Source organism: Equus przewalskii, chromosome 32 (assembly GCF_037783145.1).
Source record: "Equus przewalskii isolate Varuska chromosome 32, EquPr2, whole genome shotgun sequence".
In the NCBI taxonomy this organism is placed as follows: Eukaryota; Metazoa; Chordata; class Mammalia; order Perissodactyla; family Equidae; genus Equus; species Equus przewalskii.
In genome coordinates this window covers 18,113,050-18,133,317 of record NC_091862.1, presented here as the reverse complement: position 1 = coordinate 18,133,317, position 20,268 = coordinate 18,113,050, and the positions used below count along the sequence as shown (strand labels likewise).

The 20,268-nt window shown below is 42.9% G+C and overlaps 1 protein-coding gene across 17 annotated transcripts in view; it reads left to right on the top strand.

The window, feature by feature from the left end:
- The window catches only part of SASH1 (SAM and SH3 domain containing 1), a 300,681-nt gene that overhangs the window by 244,474 nt on the left and 35,939 nt on the right, over positions 1-20,268 (top strand). For 13 of the 17 annotated variants that reach the window (XM_008539539.2, XM_070602972.1, XM_070602966.1 and 10 more), the window contains one exon: positions 19,728-19,860. In XM_008539539.2, the coding sequence (XP_008537761.2) occupies positions 19,728-19,860 (133 nt within the window). Of the gene's footprint in view, positions 1-10,519; positions 10,674-14,199; positions 14,944-18,713; positions 19,587-19,727; positions 19,861-20,268 lie in introns of those variants that run through there. The other 4 variants (XM_070602975.1, XM_008539838.2, XM_070602976.1 and 1 more) reach the window with 4 other exon arrangements.

The following is a 20,268-nucleotide window of genomic DNA, read 5'->3' as shown; positions in this document are numbered from 1 at the left end:
AAAGCTTGAGGATTTTCCGGTTCTGTAAGATGAATTCCAAACTTTTGGCACACTCGACCCCCGATGTGATCTGGCTTTAATCAATTTCTCCACTCTCATCTTTCACCCTTCTCTCCCAGTAGCCTCCACTCCGGCCGCGTTGGACCCTGCATGCATTACTGAACCAGCTTTGTATGTTCACACTCTCTGCTTTAATTCATGCAATTTCCTCCACCTAAAGTGTCTGCCCCCAGGTTTTTCTAGGTGGAAGTCTATGCATCCTTCAAGGTGAAGCCCAACGACCGTCTCGTCTGTGAAACTTTCTTTAACCTCCTCGAGTATAGTTTATTGCTTCCTATTCTGTGCTTTTATTAAACTAGCTTTAGCCATCAAACCTAACAGTTATCTTAGAGTATCAGAACTAGTTGTATATTTTTCAGCCTCCATGGAAATCGTGAGCTTCTTGAACAAGAAAAGCATATCGTGTTGTCTTTGTGTCTCCAGTGAGTGCCTAACTCAGCATCCACCTCATATAGCGTGTTAGAGAAATATTTAATAAGCAAAGTTGTCTTTGAATGTGCATCCTTCCTGGCTGTTTTAAGAGCATGTTTTATGGCTTGCAACCACAGACTCAATCTTTACCCTTTCTTTGCATCTAAGCAACAAATGATGGCTTATCAGAAGTTAATAGAACCCTCCCACATCCTTCTTTTCCCTAATTTCCTGAATCAAGCAGCAGATTTCCACTGCACCTAAAACACCCCGAAGGATTATTAATTTGAAGGCCCTGCCGGGTTTGCTTTTGTGTGGAAGAGACTGAGACGTTACCATTTATAATAATAAATGTGTCATACGCTAGCCAGCAGTGTGTCCAGGGACTATGAGGTAATCAAAAGAACCATGTCCATAGTTTCCAGTTTGTCTTCTTGGGTCTCTTATCCCCGAGTCCTAAAGACTAACACAATATAAATGTAAATCATGGACCTACGGAATCATGGACAATAAATACAGTAACTCAGGACTAATGTGATTCAGACCCAGCTCGAGGGAGAGCACAAAGACCCAGTTGTCCATAGTGGGTCCTTTCGTATCCGACTCACTGTATCCTGTCCTGATTAATAGCATCTGAGTCACGAGAAAGGTTATGACTTTGTCCATTCAGAGCAACAGGACTGGAGTAAAACCTCACACACTTAGATGGCAAGGGAAGAGAGTAGTGTCATATAGGGAAAGTTAATATGAACTGAGGACTACAGGCATTGTGAACGAGCTGCTAAGAAAGCGTTATTAAGTATTGGTTTCTTGGACCCCTGTCGGAGGGTGAGTTAGAACCATCGCCTTGATGGAAATTGTCAGAATGGAATGGCTGCTTCTTAGAAGTTGGACATTCATTCTCTCGAGGGTTGGTTTCTTCACTTGGGAGACATCTACAGGGCGCTTGCTACGGACCAGGCACAGTGCCAGATATCCAAATTAAGCAGGTGAAGGAGAAGGCGAGAGAGCCCCTGCCTGGAGAGTTTACCCTGCAGTGCCGAGGTGAGACCCACCCGCACACATGCTCATGCAGACGCGAGATGTCATGTACATACTTATGTTATTAGTTTCTTAGCAAACTATTTCTTCCTAGTTGGCTCAAAAATAAATTCAGCCTGTCCTGTTTGGATGAAGGGCCAGGAATCCCATATGCTCCTTCCACTTGCAGCACAATCTTCCAGAAGCTCTGGAGTCGCTTCTCTTTGTGGTGTGAGATTTGAGTGAAGACAGGCTCTTCGGCCATGGAGAGAGTTTCTGAAGCAGGATTATTTAGCCTGTGTATTTTGCTAGCTGACTTTGTGCAAACAACCCACACCCGCTTCCAGCCCTGCTGTTCGTTGCTACAGCTGACCACCGTTGGTACTGAAGTTCGCTTGACCTTGATTGTAATCCTAATGTACGTGATGCTCGCCCCTCCCACCCTGACTTTAATCTGCCCTGTTTTTATGTGGACTCGGCAAGAAACACCATCCAAAATACTCCTTCTCAATTATATGCTGCATTTGCCTGATAGCAGAGTAATTAATTTCAGATAATTCCCACTGTGTCCTACTCCAGCCGCCATGGTTAGGCGCTTTGATTATCTTTTGTGCGAGAGCCAGGCCTTTTCAATTTTCCATTGATTCTTTTCTATACTGAGATGGAAATAGCCCACTGGCCGTAGTCGGGAATGCCCAGGCCATGAAAGTTGCGGGGATCACAAGGCCTTTGTCACCAGACCTCAATGCCTATATTGATGCCTGCCGTGCTTTAGGATGTCATTTGCATTGATTTCATAGGCTTCCCCACCCCCATAACTGGCACTCGATCATTGCGTGTTGCTTCACAATAAATCTATATTCACATTCCTGGTTTCCAAGAGTGTAAAGTACTAAAGATAGTTACCAGGGGAAGTGAAAAATAGCTTTCTCTTTGCCAGAGGAGAATCTGTTCCTCTGCTGTTTTTCATTAATAACAAACTTTTGTTGTGAGGGTTAGAGTTTTGAAAAAGAATTCCTGGTTGAGTCCTCAATTTGTTGTTAAGTATCTGAATGTTGATTTAGTATTTTTTATTTTATTTTGGTAAATTTTGTTTCCATTTGCCTCCACGGGGGGAAGGTGGTGAGAGTTCTCATTTTAAGCTTTCAACTTGGTGCCTTGAGGTTTGGTTTACCTTCTGGTTAAGAATATGTTTAAAGAAATTATGCTCTCCATCTTACTGGGGTTTATAGTTTTTTACTCAAAGCATAAGTTTTAGTAAATCATAGCTTTTGTGTTTTTACAAAATTCATAGATACGGGTTGGTGATTTGTTACTTGGTGCTTAAATATTAATTAAAATGCTTGCAGTGAAACATCTTTCCAAAAAATGTCAAATGGTAAATTATTTGATTATGATGCTATTTATATTATTTTAAAAAGTGTATAATGTATAAAAAAAATTAAAGTAACAACAAGGACAGCAAAGCACAGAGCGCATAGGGTCCATTGCAAACATCTATTTTGGTCCCATTCTGTTGTTTCACGCCATATAAAATGTGTTCCAGAAAAAGTTGGAATTGTGTTTCTGTATCTGGAGCTCCTTACTAGGATGAAGCAACTTGGGTGAAATATTTTGTGATTGAGTTATTTTGTAAAGCAAGTCATCATTTCATAACAGATCGCTTGGACATTTGGGGAAATTTAGAGTTGGGAAATACTTGTGCAAAAAATGCTCTAATGTTATAACAGTGATGGTATTATAATACCTGACATCCATCTTTGCATCTCTTCACAGACTTTCATTCCAACTCTAAGTATATCTTTGCCATTAACCTGGTTTGAGGTCCGGGGGAGCCGTGTGGTTGAAGTGGATCCCAGATTTTGGGTAACAGAGACACAATGCCAAGTGGTCACTTCTTCCACTTTTTACAAAATACTATTTTAAGTGTTTCCTTGATGGGGGACTTTCAAGGTCTCAACTAAAATATCCCCATATTATCAGATGTTTTGGGTGGCATGATGCAAGACTCAAATCTTTTTAGGGCTTTCTAAAATTATAAACTGAACTTGTCCCTCCCCAGCAGATGGGTTTTACTTTGGCTTTTCAGAGGCGTTTCACCTGCCTAAATTAGAGCCATTGTCTTCAAGCCAGAGGATTCAGGTCTGCTGTTTTGGAAGAAGAGGTGGCAACAGTCCTCATCTAAATTAGAACTTTCTAAAAGATAATGTGCCGAAAGCCAGGAGAGTGTGCCACAAAGTTGCCTTTTTAGTGGTTCTTGTGGTGAATGGTTTAATTTCTGTTATGGCCAAAGAAAAGGCTAACTAACGATTTAATCACTTCATCCAGAATGTGGTGGAGGGCAGAGTTTGTGCTCACAGGGTGCTGATCACAGGGTGCCCCTTTGAGAGCAGGGTGGTGCATCTTTCTGCTTGTCCAAGGGGTGTCTGCATATTCATGGTGCTCTTTTTAGAGTCTAGTATTATGCATTGAACCAAATTTTTAAAAAATTGTCTACTCTTAACGTGTTTATTTTGGATATGTTTGTTTTATTAGGGTGAACTTCTAGACAATGTCTATAAAATTTATGAAGTTTTATTTTTCTATTTCAAAAGTTTTAAAAGAGACTATTAATCAGTATCATTGGCTTCTTCATTTGGGGAAATCTGACCCTAAAAGAAGACTTTCTTTTATGATAACACATGATGAATTTACAAAATTTTCCCCCACCTGTAGACATTCCCAGCAATTTTAAAAAATATGATTTTCATATTTTTGCTGACTTTGAGTGAATGTTTATTGGATGCTTAAATTATGTGAAGATTCACTTACACCATGGTATTAAACTTGGCTTTATAGGTACGGTAAAGGTATCATCAAGACAATGGTTGACCTTCTTTCTACTGTTTTTCTTCTCTATATTATTGTATTTATAAGGAAATTTAAGAGAAGGTAGATTCCATGCATAAAAATAGCTTACATTTCTGAATAAACTGTTTGCTTTTAATGGTGTTTGTATTTTTTCTTTTGTATCTTTTCCTAGAGAATTTTTCTCATGACTTTTAATACAGGAGTTTCAGCTTAAAAGGATTCTAATTGGCAAAGTAAGTTTTGATTTGTGGCTAGAAAAAGATCCTCTTTGTTGGAGCTTTAATGGTTGTATTAGCTAGGCTTAAAGACAGGATGACTGGATGTGTGCTTCACCTCTTTCCTTCTTCAACAGAAGAAGAAATTTACCAGAAGTAATATCACCAGGAGAAAGAAGGAGAAACACAGCCTAGCAATAATTTTTCAGCAGGCATATATACCCTGTATTCTTGAGACAGATACCAGCAATTCTTTATACCATCCTGTGTTACGTTATGCTGGGATAACTAACATTTTTCTAAATCTTTCTAAATGTAACCATGTTAAAAATAACTTTTATTGGTTCTGGTCTTTTAATGCATACTTGGAACCTTCAGATGATTATTCAGACTTTTATGGATACTTTCTATAAATTTTTTTTTATTTGGCTGAGTGGGAATATACAGGAAGAAATATTACTCAATTTTAATAAAAGTTATTTTGAAACTAAGATGCTAATAAAATAGGGACAGATTAAAATCCCCTTCAGAAGACTAAAAGTAATGATTCTTTAGACCTGCAGCTTATGGTGAGACCAAGAGACAAAATTGGTCCGTTGGAACAACGTTGTGGAGTCTTTGGAGAAAGATGAATTGTGTTCTAAGTGGATATGAGCTGACTGAGAACCACTGCCTAGATGTCTTCTTGTCGTTCATTCCGTGCCACCCTCCCGTCCCCCGTCTCCTCCCTGGGACAAGGGCCAAAGTTTGAGGCATGTGTTTCCTGTGAGTCCTTTAAGATTGTCATCTTTAAACAAAGTTAGACAGAAACGAGGAGCTGGCCTCGGGAAAGCCAGGTGTTTGCCCACGTGGGCAGGCGAGGGGGCTGGTGAATCCCACACAGTTGAGTCAGATTGGGTTCAGATCCCAGCTCTACCACCTGTTGGCTCTGCATCTGAGGGCAAGTTTCATCTCTCGGTGCCTCAGTTTCATCTCTTGGTGCCTCAGTTTCCTCTCTTGGTGCCTCAGTTTCCTCATCTGGAAAATAGAGACAAGCATATGTGTCCCACATGGGTGTTGCAAGGATTAAATGGCACACAGTGAATACCCGATGAATGCCAGCTTCTTTTCCTTTGTGGGAAGCTCTTCTACCTTTCCGTTAACTGCTATTCTTAAAATACTTGAGTTCCTGTAAAAGTCCATCTGTACATGCCATTAACACGGCAGCAGGGCTTATGTATCGCGGCAGATGGCTAGAGCTGGCCAGACAAGCTTAAGGTAAATAGTGCATGCTCACTTGATCAGGCTTTTACCAAACACATACTCAGTTTATTTTCTGTTTCAGAAGGTGTAATTGTTTAAGTGGGTTTAAGGGTGGGTCTGGTATGATTTCAGTAATCATACTGGGCCTTAAGGTTACTATTGGGAAGAATAGGCAGTTAACTGTACTGAAATGATCTAGGGCCGTATAGTGCTGATTATAGTGCTGATGAGGGTGGGTGCGTTGGGCGTGTGGGTGTGGCTTCCATAGCTGTTCTGTTGGAGGGCACTCTCATGGCAGGTCCAGAAATAGCTGGAAGTTCAGCTCTATGCACCTGACAAACTAACCAGCTATTATCTCTGTCTTCATTGGTTGGTAAAGTTACAGGGAGTTGAGGGTACTGCTTGCAGACCCTCTTTGACATGTCAGGGCGACATGAACACAAATAACAATAAAGTATCCTGGTACAACATAATCTGAGGGCACTTATTTACAATGTTTTAAAATTTGGGACAGCTATTGGATACATTCTGGTCTGTTTCTTATGTTAGGTTGAGCTATATGAAACTGTAGATACTAGCTTTTGACTTATAAAAATGGCAATTTCATTCATCCGACCTGATATATGAATGCAAAACATATATACCACATTTCCTCCACTAGACGATTATATCGAAGTGCAGATACTCGTAATATGATCTGGGTTAAGGATTGGCATTTAGATTTGCAATGCCGATTTCTTGTTTTGCTTTTGGGAGTAACCTCAGAGAGGTTGGGGTAGGAGAGGATTTCCATCACTTGTTTAATGAAATTGATTCGTCACATGTTAATTCCTCCTTAAATCATTTGCCCTAATGCCAAATCTTATGTAATGGCTGAGTTGGAGAGACACCCAGGCCCTCTCGTGGTTCATGAGCAGGCTCCAGACTGAGGGCCACCTCCAGCCTGAGCCGGCTGATTGAAGTCTGAGGCTGCCCATCACTTATTTAACGTCCATTTGAATTTTAAGTCATCACAGTTGCCCATTTTATCAAAATTCTTAGAACTGCAATCAGTCATCAGACAGTGCCACTCATTTGGAAAGCAGTATTTTAACACAACCAAATTCTAGTTGAAATTCTAATTATTCACAGAATGATTTCTGTAGAAATACTCCTTTCTTCTCTTCTCTGTCCCTATTACTCTCTCTCTTCGCACCATACCACACCCTCTGTCAGCCCTTGTTGATTATACTATTACTAGTATAATGCCAATGGTATTGCATAATTAGTTCCTAAAAGGACACTTCTTGCCCTGCAGTTCTGACCCAGAGTGAAGGTGAAAGAATGCCATCTTGAAGATTCTTTTACTCATTCATTGTGCAAACATTATTGAATACCTACCACATGCCAGTCCCTGTCACACGGGTTTATATTTGAGAAGAAGAGACAGACAAGTAGATTTAGCATGGTTCAGGACTTAACTGGAATATTTCTACCTAGTGTATTAAGTACACACAGAAATTCCATTTAGCCCCAGTGAGGAGAGCGTGGCAAGCCTTCCCAGAGAAGGTGGCTGAAACCAAGGAGTTCACCAGGAGAAGAAAGAGAAATGTGTGTCAGGTAGAGGGAGCAGCAAGGTCAGAGGCTTAGTTGAGGAGCTGGGTGAATCTTAAAGCTTGGATCATATGAGAAAATGGATTTAAATAATACAACTTTTCTCTGTATCAATATTTTGACTTCTAGGGTATAGCTCTATTCTTTGCTCATTCTTATTTACAAATTGGTTCTGTACTAGGTTGTTTTGGTTATCTATTTCCTTATGACAGCCGTTTTTAAATTCCTATCATTCGTGTTTTTCATCTGGTCTATGAGGTCTCGTTTAATTGAATTTGTGTTCTTATTAAATATTTTATAGAGTGAAACAACTATTAGGAATTTCTTCCCCCTCCTTGAGTTGTATTTTCTCTCTGATAGAGAGATGGGATCAAAAGATGGGATCTTTGTGTTTTTCCATGCTTTCTTTCTCTCTCTGTCTCTTTTTGTCCTGGTGTGGTTTGTTTGAATCGTTGTCATGCATTTCTTTTCTCCTCGATCATGCTTCGGTAGCTCAGGTCGGATTTTCTATTTGTGCTTATAATACGAAGATTACTTTTTGACCTGTTTGCCATGCTGACAACAGGTTGTTTTCCTTTCTTCCAAGCTGGAGTTGAGCACTTCATTTTGTGGTCCGTTCATGTTTATTGTTGCTATGGCCTGATGTAATGGCCAGGGAAGGGGAAAACCCCACTGAAGTGGAATGTGATCTTCGTTGGGTACCGTGCTGTGCCTTCTCGCCTAAGATTTTGTTAAATGTGCTGCATCATGGTTCACATTGCTTGGTTATGGATGGGGGAATGGGTGGGGCCGTGGGTGGGGCATATCCAGTCTACCTTTAATTCATTTCTCCAATTCCTGGTGAATTTCTAGAGGCTTTATTTCAATCAGGATCAGCCTTACTATTGACTTTCCATATTTCATTCATTACTCTCCTGAAGCAATTTCTACTGCTCCTAGATCAGAAAAAGACAAAGATGGCCACACAGTTTCCTTCCTTCTGGATTTGAAGTTATATGAAATAATTCTCAAAATTCCTATCAGTCTGCCTTCTGGAGAATCAAGGGCCTTTTCCATCGGTCTTCAGAAATTTTTTCATTACCTTGATGATGGAGTTTTAAAGTTTAATATATTAGTCTGTGAAACTAATAATAATTGTTTGGCTGCTCTTGGTGGAATATTTTTGCTAGTTTTCACTAATTTTGTTTTTGGGGACGCTGTTGCTCACTTCATTAGTTGTTATGGGAAGATATTCTGTGGTTCAGCTTTCAGCAGTCATCCTGACCTGAGAGTTTTGCCAATTAGATGACCACAAACAACCTTTCTAGCTCTAAATGATTCCTTTTCTAAGGGTTCAGCCTAGATTTCTTCACTTTGGAACTAAGTTTTCTTATTGAAGCAATTCAATTGAAATAAATTTGCTTATTATTTATTCTACAAACATAAGGACAATTATGTTAAGATTATAGATCGTGAATCTAGGAGGTGACATTGGCCCACCTGCCTCCAGCTTCAACAGATGACTGTGCCAACCTGGTGGCCTAAGTTTGGCTTGGAGGAAAGAACTCGGTGTCCACACCTTTCCTCTGTTGCCATTTAGGCTCCATCAGTTTTCAGTATTTCTACATTGTCATGTGCCTAGACAAGGTTGTTTGGCAGGCCTGTCCGAGAAGTCATCATGCCTGATTCGTGAATCAGTCTTAGATGCCATAAAAGTAATGTGACTGCAAACACCACCCAGTCCCTTGGGAGACTTACCGATTCTGGGATGAAAACTTCCAGCAGCTCCAGAAACTAGACTCAAATGCATTTGTAATTGCCCTACTTGGCAGTCTTGTTCTGAGTCATCCTTTTTCCATGGCATGGGCTGTGTGAGAATCGAATGCATTTGGGAACGAGTGGGTTTGGTGTTTTGCTTTAGTTTTCGATATGCCTGACACCATAGATTTGCTTTGGATAACACTACCCTGCTCCTTACAGAGAGACCTGTAGAGCTGCTGACTGCCTTTGCATCACTTGTTACCATAGCTCACCAATTTTAAATGAACAGCAGGGTGCTCTGAGCGATGGGCAGGCTGACATACCCCAGGCAGAAAAAGCCTTCGAAGGTGTACAGAGTGAAAGGGAAGTCAGTTCTCTTTCTTCCACTTACCTCTCTCCTCTGCCCACCCCTTTCAGAAGGCAAGGGATTTTCTCTGCTCAATGGCAATGTGCAGAATTGAGATGGATGGGCTTACCTGGGATCCAACTCTCCATAGACTTGGTTGTAGGACTCCTGTGGTCTTATATTTTCTCCCTCTTTCTTGTGGGAAAAGTAGCAATATTTTGGGGGTCATTAAAAGCAATTCAAAGTTCGTGAGTGTAAGAAAAAGAGTAGAGTGTGTTGTGGAATGTAGCGTCCGTTTGCTTCTCCTTTGGTTTTACAGTTAGTTTTTTAACAGTTTCTTAAGTGAATTAAGTACCAACAAGCCTTTGCCCCTAGAGGATGGTAATATTACCTCAAATTCTCACACACTTTTTCCAAATAAAAGTATCATGTAATTATCTTCTCTGCCACCCCCTCCTCCTCCTCTTTCTTCAAATCTGGCAACAACTAGTTAATTTTGAAACTGCCAGAGAGATTATTTCACTGTTACACTGCACCTCTGGGAGAAGAATGGAATCTCATCTTTTTTTCCGTATGCTGACAAAAATCTCCTCATTTCAGAGGGCAATGATGTCACCAGCTAATGAGCAAAATATTTCTTACTAAACAGATGAGTTCTTCCTTGACTGTTTTGTGAAATAAAAGAAAAAAAACCCACAGTGTGTTTCATATTTTATGTAGTTACTCTGACAACTCAAACACTTTTTAAAGTAATTCTGACTTCTTTAAGGAGGGAGGTTAATTTTTTTATAAACACAAAGAGCAACACACTGGCAGTCATCAGTGCTCATCTTGAACATGCCCAGTGGAGCCCATATGCTGCCCCCAAGGTAGGGAGTAACCTTGAATGCATCACTTCTTGGATCAGTGGAGGGAGAGCAGGCGTGTTGGAGAGATTGTGAAATCAAGCTTGGGGAAGAGGAGGGCCCGAAGCTGTTGTTGATTGGTGTCACATGCTGTTTATAAAGCCAACAGCATCAGCCCAACTCTCTTTGACTGTCAGATAGGCATCTAAGGTCAGAGAGGAGAAAGAAATAGGGCCTCGGGGCCATCTAAACACTGGACTTCTAGCTTAGATAAGAACCCGGAAATGCCTCACCGCCCATTGCCAATGCCCTTCCTCCCACGGAAGCATGTCTCAATTTCTTCAGCCAGAGGTGAGTTCTCCCGCTTCTGGATCCCTGTATGTCTTGGTTCCTCTTAGCATTGATCACAGTTGCCTTATATCATTCATATTGCTGAACTTCTCTTGGGGCTGTCTCTACCCCGAGACTTCCAGAGTATAACCCTGGGTATACCAGGATAGTCCCGGTAAAGCCAGCTTACTCGTATTTCTGTTCCTTGCTCTTCCTAGTGCTTTGATTCAGTGCATTCATTCATTCATTTCAATCATGAAATGTGTACTTAGCACGAACATAGATACTATTTTTACTTCCCTAAGTGGAAAAGAACAGTGTAATGTTCACTGTTGGCAATTGTGTTGGGGAATTAGGCACTCTTTTTATGCTACTTGTGAGATTTAAAAATAGCAGTGTTTTTCTGAGCAAATTGTTAATATGTATCAAAAGACTTAAAATATGCCCATTAATTTTACAATCTTAATCATCTATTCTAAAAAAAGAATTTTAGATATGTTAGAAGTTTTACAGTAGTGTTCCTCAGAGTATTGTTTGTAATATTGAAAAACTGGAAGCATGCAAGTGACCAGTGATGGGGCTATTATTTAAGTAGATTATGGTGTACTTCCATGACTGGCTACTGTGGAATCATTAATACATTGTTGTATTCCATTTGTTGACATGGGAAGATGTTCAAACCGTATTAATTTTAAAATGCAGGTTATGAAACAGTTTGAACAGTATGCTTTGACACCTCCAGGTTTTCTCTAAAGAAAACCTTTGGGGACAGCAGAGTGGCTCAAACAGGGTCACAGTGATGAGCGAGCGCTTTGTTACTACTTACGCTGTGTGTTCACTTGAGGGAGGCTTGGGGGCCCTGACAGTGGCTGTGGGAGGAGGAGCAGCTGAGAGCATGACGTCGTCTCTTTTGTAAAAACACACAACAAAACATAGAAACATATGAATGTATAGGGTGCAGGTGTAAAAAGTGGGAGGCCATTAACCAAAATATGACCAATTTTTCTATCCGAGTAGGGGTGGGGGGATATAGGTATTTTCTCTTTCTCCTTTTTGTGGTTGTGCATTTTCCAAATTGCCTGTAATTCACTATACATCATGTGTAATCAGACATAACACAACAAATGTTACTTAGGCACACATACAGAAATGAGGATGGCGGTGCTCATTGTCCTCATGAAGTTTAGTGTGGGGCTGAGAAATAGAATGATTACAGTATATTGGGCTAAGTCCTGCGATAAAGCCTGTTTAGGTTGCTGTGCTACCACACAGCCTAAGGAAGATGAGGAGGAAGCCAGGAAGGCTTTCAAGAGGAGGTGACACGTGGGCTGAATCTTGAAGGATGAGTAGGAGCTAGGGAAGTGGATGGGGTGGGCAGAGTTATTTCCAAAACAGAGATCTGCAGGTGCAAAGGTGTGCCAGCCCATGAGAGATGGGGCATTTGAGATGCTCAGAGGAACTCAGAAGATGAGAACCAGGTGCTCTGAGAGGCCCTTTGCACATGGTGTCTGCAGAGTGGAGCATAACATACACAGAAACTGGAAATAAGGGGAGGGCTCTGACCATGCAAAGTCATCTATCCACAAGAAGGCCGTAGAGTGGGAATCACATGCTCAAGTCTGTCCTCAGCAAGTTTGCACCCCTGCTGTGTGCTGCGTGAGTTCAGGTCCACTACTCAGTGAACAAGACCAGCCATGTCCTTCCCTCATGAAGTTTGGCCCCTCTGTTTCCACCTTTCCTCCACCAAGAAGCTCCCCAGCGTGCCCTGGCCCAGTCTAGTCTTTCAGATCTCCTGCAGTTTACTCAGATACACAGCAAGGGCTGGGAGCTATGGGGCTGGAGAGTCTAAACTCGTTCATTCCGTGCCGATGACACACACATGTAGTGAGGGCCCACAGTGGGCGGGCCCTGCGCCGGGCACCAAGAACACAAGGAGGGGGACAGATATGGACCCTGTCCCTGTGGCCCTTCCCGTCCTCTGAAAGACAAGCCCGTGTCCGGTGCCTACGTAATGCCCAACATCGAGTGTCTCCCTGAGTACCTGAATCATCCCGAGAGTGATGGAAGTGACAGTTAACAAGGGCTGTACAGGAGGAGTGGGGCAGAGGGGAACGAGGAGGAGAAGCGTCCTTCCCTCCACTGCCCCAGAGAGCCCGCTCTGTCCATGCCCAGCCTCCCGCCATCCCAGGTCAATAGAGACTTCGCCGCTTGCCGGGCTCTGGGCCTCACGTCAGGCTCTCCTTTCATCCTCTCAAGAGCCATGGGAGGCTTATCAGTGCCGATCTGATAAATGAGAGAAGTTAAGACACCTACTCAGGGCCACACGCTGTTCGCAGGTGGCATCCAGGGGACTTGGCGCCTGCACGACCTGTTGAGACCCAGCCTCCGGTGTTGGCCGGATCATCAGCTTTCTTTCACGTTTGCTTTGCCTCTGCAACCTACACAGCGAGACAGCACCTGTAGGAATTAACATAGGTCTTGTCTGAATTCCAGTTAGTTGGGGCTTTCCTCTCCCTTTACCCCAATCTCATCCGGCCTTACGCATTTTCTGAGTTTTCATCAAGTAACAAGTTCAACCAAGGACTTCTACTTACTGTCTTGAGGAATTCTGAGCATAACGTCTCCTGCAATGTGGTTGTCAGTCTTGGGTGAGGAAAGTCCGTGTAGAGGTGGGGGGCACAGGAGCCAAGTCGTGAAGTCTCCCATTCTCCCTCTGCCATTTACTGTCCCTGAAATGAGGTCATACGTGTAAATAATTAACTCGGTGCCTGGGAATTGTGAGCATTTGATAAATATGGGTGTTGGAAGTACAATGTCTGGAAAGCATCTGCCCCAATGTGTGGCACATGTGGCCCTCAGATGGCAGCGGAGAAGGGAACGTACATGAAACCAGAGAGGGTGTCGGTGAATGGATTTGTGCAGTGGGAACTAGGCAGAATAGGGAAGGTGTGGCGAACCCTTGTGGAGAGAAATGACAGGAAATTCCATCAGGGGTGGGAGGAGACATTTCTGGGGTAGAAAATTGGAGGAAAAGGGGATTCCTGCAGTTCTCACTGAAGAGTGAGAGATGCCTCAGGGGCCCGGGGGCTCAGAACAGCACAAGAGCCGAGGGAAAGGCGCTGAGCTCTGGCGGTCTGTGGCACTGCCTGGGATCTCCGCTTGGTAAAAACGTGTGAATATGTGTGTGTGATGCCTACCAAGGGAGGGGCCCTTGTGTCATACATAAGGAAGGCCCGCATGATGAGAGAGGCCCCAGGGGTGGGCAGCTCACGCTGTGTGGTGGGAAGACATGGCTTACCCAGCTCAAGGAATTTAGCCCTGAAAATACAGACCTGACATGCCACCCATGACGTGGAAACTTCACATGGGTTTTCAGTCCTGTCTTGTTTGGAGAGTGTTCTGTTAAAGTAACAACCTGAGCCTGTTGCGCCCCAAACACCCCTGGGAAAAATTAAATGATCATCTTGTGACCCAGTCCTTGTGCTCACAGTTCTAGAATGCAAGAGAACTCAGCTGCTCTGAAATGGTCGTTGAAACAATTGGCTAAGACCGTTTTAGAAGCGTCAATGAAGGGGAAACATCCTACATCGAGTCTAGTGGTTAAAATAGAAAAAGGAGCGGGGAGAGGGCAGAAAGTGACAATTCTAGGCGGAAACCAAAATCATAAGTTTTAATTCAGTAATTTCAAAAATAGCCATTGGAAGGTGTCTATTTTCAATCATGACTACTCCCTTCGGGGGGTGTTCGGAAGAATATCTGCGAAAGAGATCTTTTTTAAGTCCAGTCACTTGTGAGGGTTCGTCCTTGTCTCGGATTTGCTCAGATTCTCGCGTTCTTTTTTTCTTTCTCTGGAATTCCATAGACAGTAATTAAGGAACTGGAGGCCAGCGGGAGGTCAGGGAGCCTTCGTCAGTGAAAACAGGGATTGTTTGCCACGTACAACACTGCCTTTTTTCCTTGTGGTGAATAGGAGATTTGCTTAGAGCTGATGACTTATGCCTTTCTTACAAGTTATGCAGTTAGCAAGGAACTGGGGAGTCAGTCAGCCAGCAGAAAGCAGCTAATTGAATCCAGTGTCTTCACTTTTTTTTCTCCTTCGGATCTGAAGCTGTGCTGGTGGAGCCTGTCCGATCATGTAACTCCTAAGGAACATGTTCGAGGAGTGTCTAGTCCTCACTTTGAGATTACAGAGTTGACGGAACGAGAGTGAAGACGCTCGCAAAGTGGGGAGGGGGCGGGGGTTCCGGACGTGCTCAGAGTCGCCCCTTAGGCCTGCTAAATGCCGAAGCCGGTAAGTTCGCTGGGTGTGTTCAGCGTGAAAGGAAAAATGTGCTTTCTGTCACTTCAGGGAAAAGCTGTTCGGTGGCTGCTGGCTGTGATGCTTTGCTCTTTTCTGTTCAAATTCTTCTCGATTCATCCTTCTTCTCTTGTTTACTTCTCTATGTTGTAGTTGAGCGTTCTTTCCTAGCCCGCTCACCCAGTAATCAGGCAGAGCTTTTGGAGGCAGAGTGGGTATTATTTTGAGAATATGGTGGGAATGTGTGTGATTGAGTGTCCGTGGCTTGGAGCTCTGTTGTCAGTGGTGCAGCGTTCCGTGGGGAGGGCTTGACTTCAGACAGCACTGCACATTGCTTTTGAGAAACCTACGATTGATCCACTTCTTTCTCTTAACTTCCAAAGCGGACCTAGGAAGTTGAAATGTCTATGTCTGATTTAGTACTGGGTTAACCAGAAACGGTTGTGTGAATTTCACCAGCGAACACATTTCCAATTTCAGAATACTTTTCAGAGATGCTCAAACCCCTTACAGTGTTACGTGCATGGCTCTGGGGGAGATAAAGGTGACTTGATCTGGCTGTTAATGGGGCCAGTGTGCTGGGTGTTGGGAGCTGGGGATGTAAGCTGAGTGAGCGTGTTTCCGCAGCGGGCACAGTTGTAATCCTGTGCTCAGCGTGGTCTCAGGCGGTCCCCCAAAGGGTTCTAGTTGCTCCTTGCAAGTCCAGTTTAAGCTTTATTACAGCTCATCCCTCCTGTGCCTGCACGACTGTGCCGGGCGGCTTTTGGAAAGCATTTGTTTCTAGCGCGTGATAGTTGCAAGAACTGTTTGTTACAGGGTCGAGTGAAGTATCTGTTACCGACCCGCCGTGACAGGCTTAAGTTCAACAGCGAGGGGATGCTTTTAGTTTGACCCAGCACACAAATTTTTGTATCTACAGATGCTATTAATTGCGTTCCTTTTTTCTGATTAGGCTTAATGTAGCTGCAGTATAAAAAATTCTCCATGTTGGCTCCGTGTCTTTCCTATTAGAACATTGCAGATGTGTCAAGGACACACATGTTCCAAAAGAAGCTGAGAAGGAAGGAGGCTCCACCCTCCTCTCGCACGCCAAACGGGCCCCGTAGGTTCCTCATTCAGCCGCCTGGCAGCCGAATGGTGTCCTATCTCTTTAAAGCAGCTATAGTTTTGTGCCTTGGCTTGGTCAATTTGTTATGGTTTAAAACTGTGGAGCCAGCTGTCTGCAATCTGATGTAATGTTGCCATGGAAACCAGAAATGAAACACTTAAGCATTCACCACAGAATTACTACATATAGCATTAGCCAAAGTAATTAAAAGTTGAGCCATATGGGCTTTCTGGTGGAAAAATTTGCCATAGAGAGCCTGGAAATCAAATGTCTCTATTTACAATATTTTAAATCCACTTTTCCACATCCTTTGGTGGGATGAATTAATTGCCTTTTTCTACTAAAGGTTTAGAGATGGGGAGTTCTATACAGATTTTGTCACCTTCTCCTTTAGAAGATGATCGATTAAAGTTTATTTTAGTGCCCTGACCTGAGGCAGGCAGGACCGGGAGGGGCAGCGATACCATCTCATGTTGGAATGTGTGTAAATGTATACTGTTATTTTTTCACAGTAGTTTGTTTAAAACCTGTTTTATAATAGTTATGAGCCTATTTCTTGGAATCACTCATTCATTTTATATATATATATGCAGATTTCCTTCATCTTCTACAAAGTTCCTCCCGATGGCAAGATTTCTTTTAAATATATACAGTATTTTATTTTAACAATTAAAAATTATATATATTTTTTATTTAAAATATTTTTTAAAAATCCTCAAACTGCCATTTCTGACGTGTATTTTCTGAATAAAAATGCACAATATTTTATTTCCAGCATCTGGGAAGTGGCACATGCTTACTTTAAAAGGCGAAACATGAAATGAAGAATTTAAGCTTTACTCCCCGGTTTAAAAGAAATGCAGGCCTTTTACAGAGTCTTTATGTTAAAACAGATGGAGAAAATTTTTTGAAGGCAAATATTTCACAACTCTTTTTCCTCTGAACTCAGGAGGAAGTGGGAAGTCAACACCTCTCCATCGATAAAAAGCATCCTTGGGCCACATTGTTCAACTCCAGTGGCTTTTAGGCTGACCTAAGAGGACATTTTCTATTAAATACTTACATATATTTCTTGAATGACTGGTTTGTTTTACGTTTTTCTTCCTGTAAATTGTGCTGCATCTGTCTGGTCTCATGTCCAAAACATGATGATGCAAAGAAAGCTCTTGGTTGCCATGATTTGTGATTTATCAGTTGCAAACACCTCCAAAACCTTCGCTTTTCTTTTAGAAAAATAAAAATAACATTGGTTCAAAGTTCTAAAGAGCTCCTGTTTCTCAAAAATAGATGGAACATGTGAAAGCAATTAAATAAGTACCTGGAATATGTTATTTCTCAACACAGTGAATCCGGCCAGAGGAAAGTAGCTGGGCGGAGGGTTGGGGTGGTTACCTTTCAATCTGTTGTCCCGGTTTAACTATTGTGATTTCTTCTTGAAAAGTTCCTTCTAATGGTGCCTTTCCTACAAATGATTTGTGTCTTTGTGGACTCAAGATTTTTATGTTATTTGTTTGTATATCCCTTTTCTCTTTGTATTTCCCCCATTCCATGCACCCACACACGACGCACCCTGCCAACGGCAACCCCCAAGCTAGGAATGATGTTTATATACATCAGTGTTTTCATCCTGGAATGTAGCTTCCTGTATCTTCATTATAAACAACCTGGGCCTATTTCTTTTGCGCTTGACTTTCGAATTTTTTAATGTTGAGTGTTCTAGACGTTTTTTAGGTTTGTCCCATTGGTATGTACCGAGACTGTCTGTAGTGTGATGTTGATTCTTCTTCTGTTAGAATTGCTTGGCTTTTGAGATCCATCGAGAAGGCCGAATGTTGTTTAAATGTTTATGTGTAATTCCATGCTCTGTGGTTGGGTTCAGGTGCCGATTACCCAGAACGAGGGTTAACCGAGTTCTTCTCATTCCTCTGGTTTACCACTCCGACCATCTCATCACACATCAACAATTCAACCAAGCAAAAATAAAACTCAAACCAGAGTATGTAGTAGTCGCTCTACTTATTTCATTGTAATTTGTTACATTTTAAGTTTTAGACCAAACACATTAAGTCCTCTGTCAGCATACAATTTATCCTCTTTCCCCCGTCTCCTGGGGGTCCAATTTCTGTTCTTCATTACCAGGTAACCAGTAGTCAACTTTAATTCTGAAATGTGTATGCAACATTCCCTCTAGGAATTTAGAGAAATTGGATATACTTTTCAGAAGGAAAGGCTGAGAAATACCCCTGTCCTAATGACTTGCCATTTATGGGTTATCATAATTATTCTTCAGCGGGTGAATGATTTGCTTATGGTCATGCAGGGAGGAAGTGCAATGGCTGCATGCTGGGGGCTCCAGGGTGAGGCCAGAGGCCAGGAAATGCGTTGCATTTATCCCTCACCTAGTGCCGTGGTGCCACAGAAATAATTCGTGGACTGGCACCATGCACCATTTTTATGCCTAAATAATTAATATAGTCTCTACCTTGTTTCCTCTTGAACTGTTTTCTGCCAACTCTTGCTTGCCTCTTTTACTGTCTATGAAATTGGGATTCATGAGAGCATTTCTTGGGGGGAAGTCTCCATATTTAGAGTCAACGATGTGGTTTGTTTTTGTTTTGTGTTCCCGTTTGTGGCGTTTCTCTCCCTCCTCCTTCAGGGAACCAGGTTTGAGGAAGTGGAGAGAAGGCTGTTGCCAGGATGTGCAGGATTAGCTGGAGTTGCTCACAGGCTGGGGAGTGCTGAGGCTGCGCACTCCGCCGGGCTCTGCACTCCCAAGATGCCCGAGCACCCGGCCCGTGCAGCACCCCCGTTTGCACATTTTGAACAGATAAAACAGAGGAAGCTGCATGTTGAATGTTGGAGCTGACTTGGAAGCGAAAGCCTCATTTTGTTCACAAGGAATGGATTGTTTCTCGCTTGGGTCACTGCTGCAGAGAAGTTTTTTTTCTCTCTCTCTGTAATGTTGGATACTTGAGGGAAAACAGCTGGGCTGAGCATACTTGAGTCGTTGCAAAACGAAATGGGATGCTGGGGAATATGGACTGCACTGTATGGCTGAAAAGGTCAGCTTTTTCCCTTGTCCCTCTTGGAGGAATGCAGGGTCTGTCCTCGCGTGCGCCTTGCGAGCTCTCGGAAAGAGCTGGGAGAGGCGGAAGGGATGGCTGAGATGTGGCAGACGCTCCTAACAAATGGGGTAGGAGGCGGCTTTTTGCATCTCTTCCCTTTTCCTGCCCTGCTGTTTTTGATTTTCGGGGAGGACTGGAACAAGTCAACAGAGTTTTGGTTTGGAGAAGTAGTTGATGACCACGTTAAACTGCAAGTCCTGATGGGCCCGACAGATGAGAGCCCGACCCAAACCACAGCGGAGTAACTGGAATAACAGGGCCAGCCTTGGACCGAGTCCTGCCGGAGTTCTCCCGAAAGAGGACGGGGAAGTAGTTGAGACAAATGCACCACATGCCCGGCAAGGGCAAGGGTGTGTGTTGTGTTGCCCAGGATCTGATTCGCCACTGATTTAGACCTTAACATGGTAGGTGGAGCTTCGTGAACCTGTTGGCGAGATTTGTTGGTGCCCCAAGTTCAGTTGGCAGTGAGGCTGGGCTGCACCCGCCTGCAAGAGCCAAGCTCTGGAGCAATTATCTGATTAACTTTTCCTTTGTTTCTTTGCCAGTCAAGAGAACAATCAGATGATGAAACCGAGGAGTCGGTGAAGTTTAAGAGGTTACACAAGCTGGTAAACTCCACTCGCAGAGTGAGAAAGAAACTCATCAGGGTGGAAGAAATGAAAAAGCCCAGCACTGAAGGTAAAAAAGCAAACTCCACTCTGGTTGTTCCAAAGTAAAGCATTGGGGGTCCATTTGTCAGTGGAAAAAGATTATGATTTCAAATGGGGAAATAGATTGAGTTCTAGCTGGGCTGGCAGAGAGAGAATTGGGGCTGCATGCTAGCCGGGTAACGCTCAGCACGTGATGGAATGAAGGATCCTGGGATCCAGCATTACAGGGGCTTAGGAACTTAAATATTACAAAGATGGGGGATGACTAGTATGTGACAATAAATCTTCTCAGGGTGTGGTACAGCTTTCATTTTGAGCTTATACCATTTCATACAAACTCTTATTATAACTTCCTCTCAGTGTATGCCTCTGCCCCGAAAAGGACAATGGTTTCAGCCCAGTGAATATAGTCCAAATTTGATATACATCCACTTTA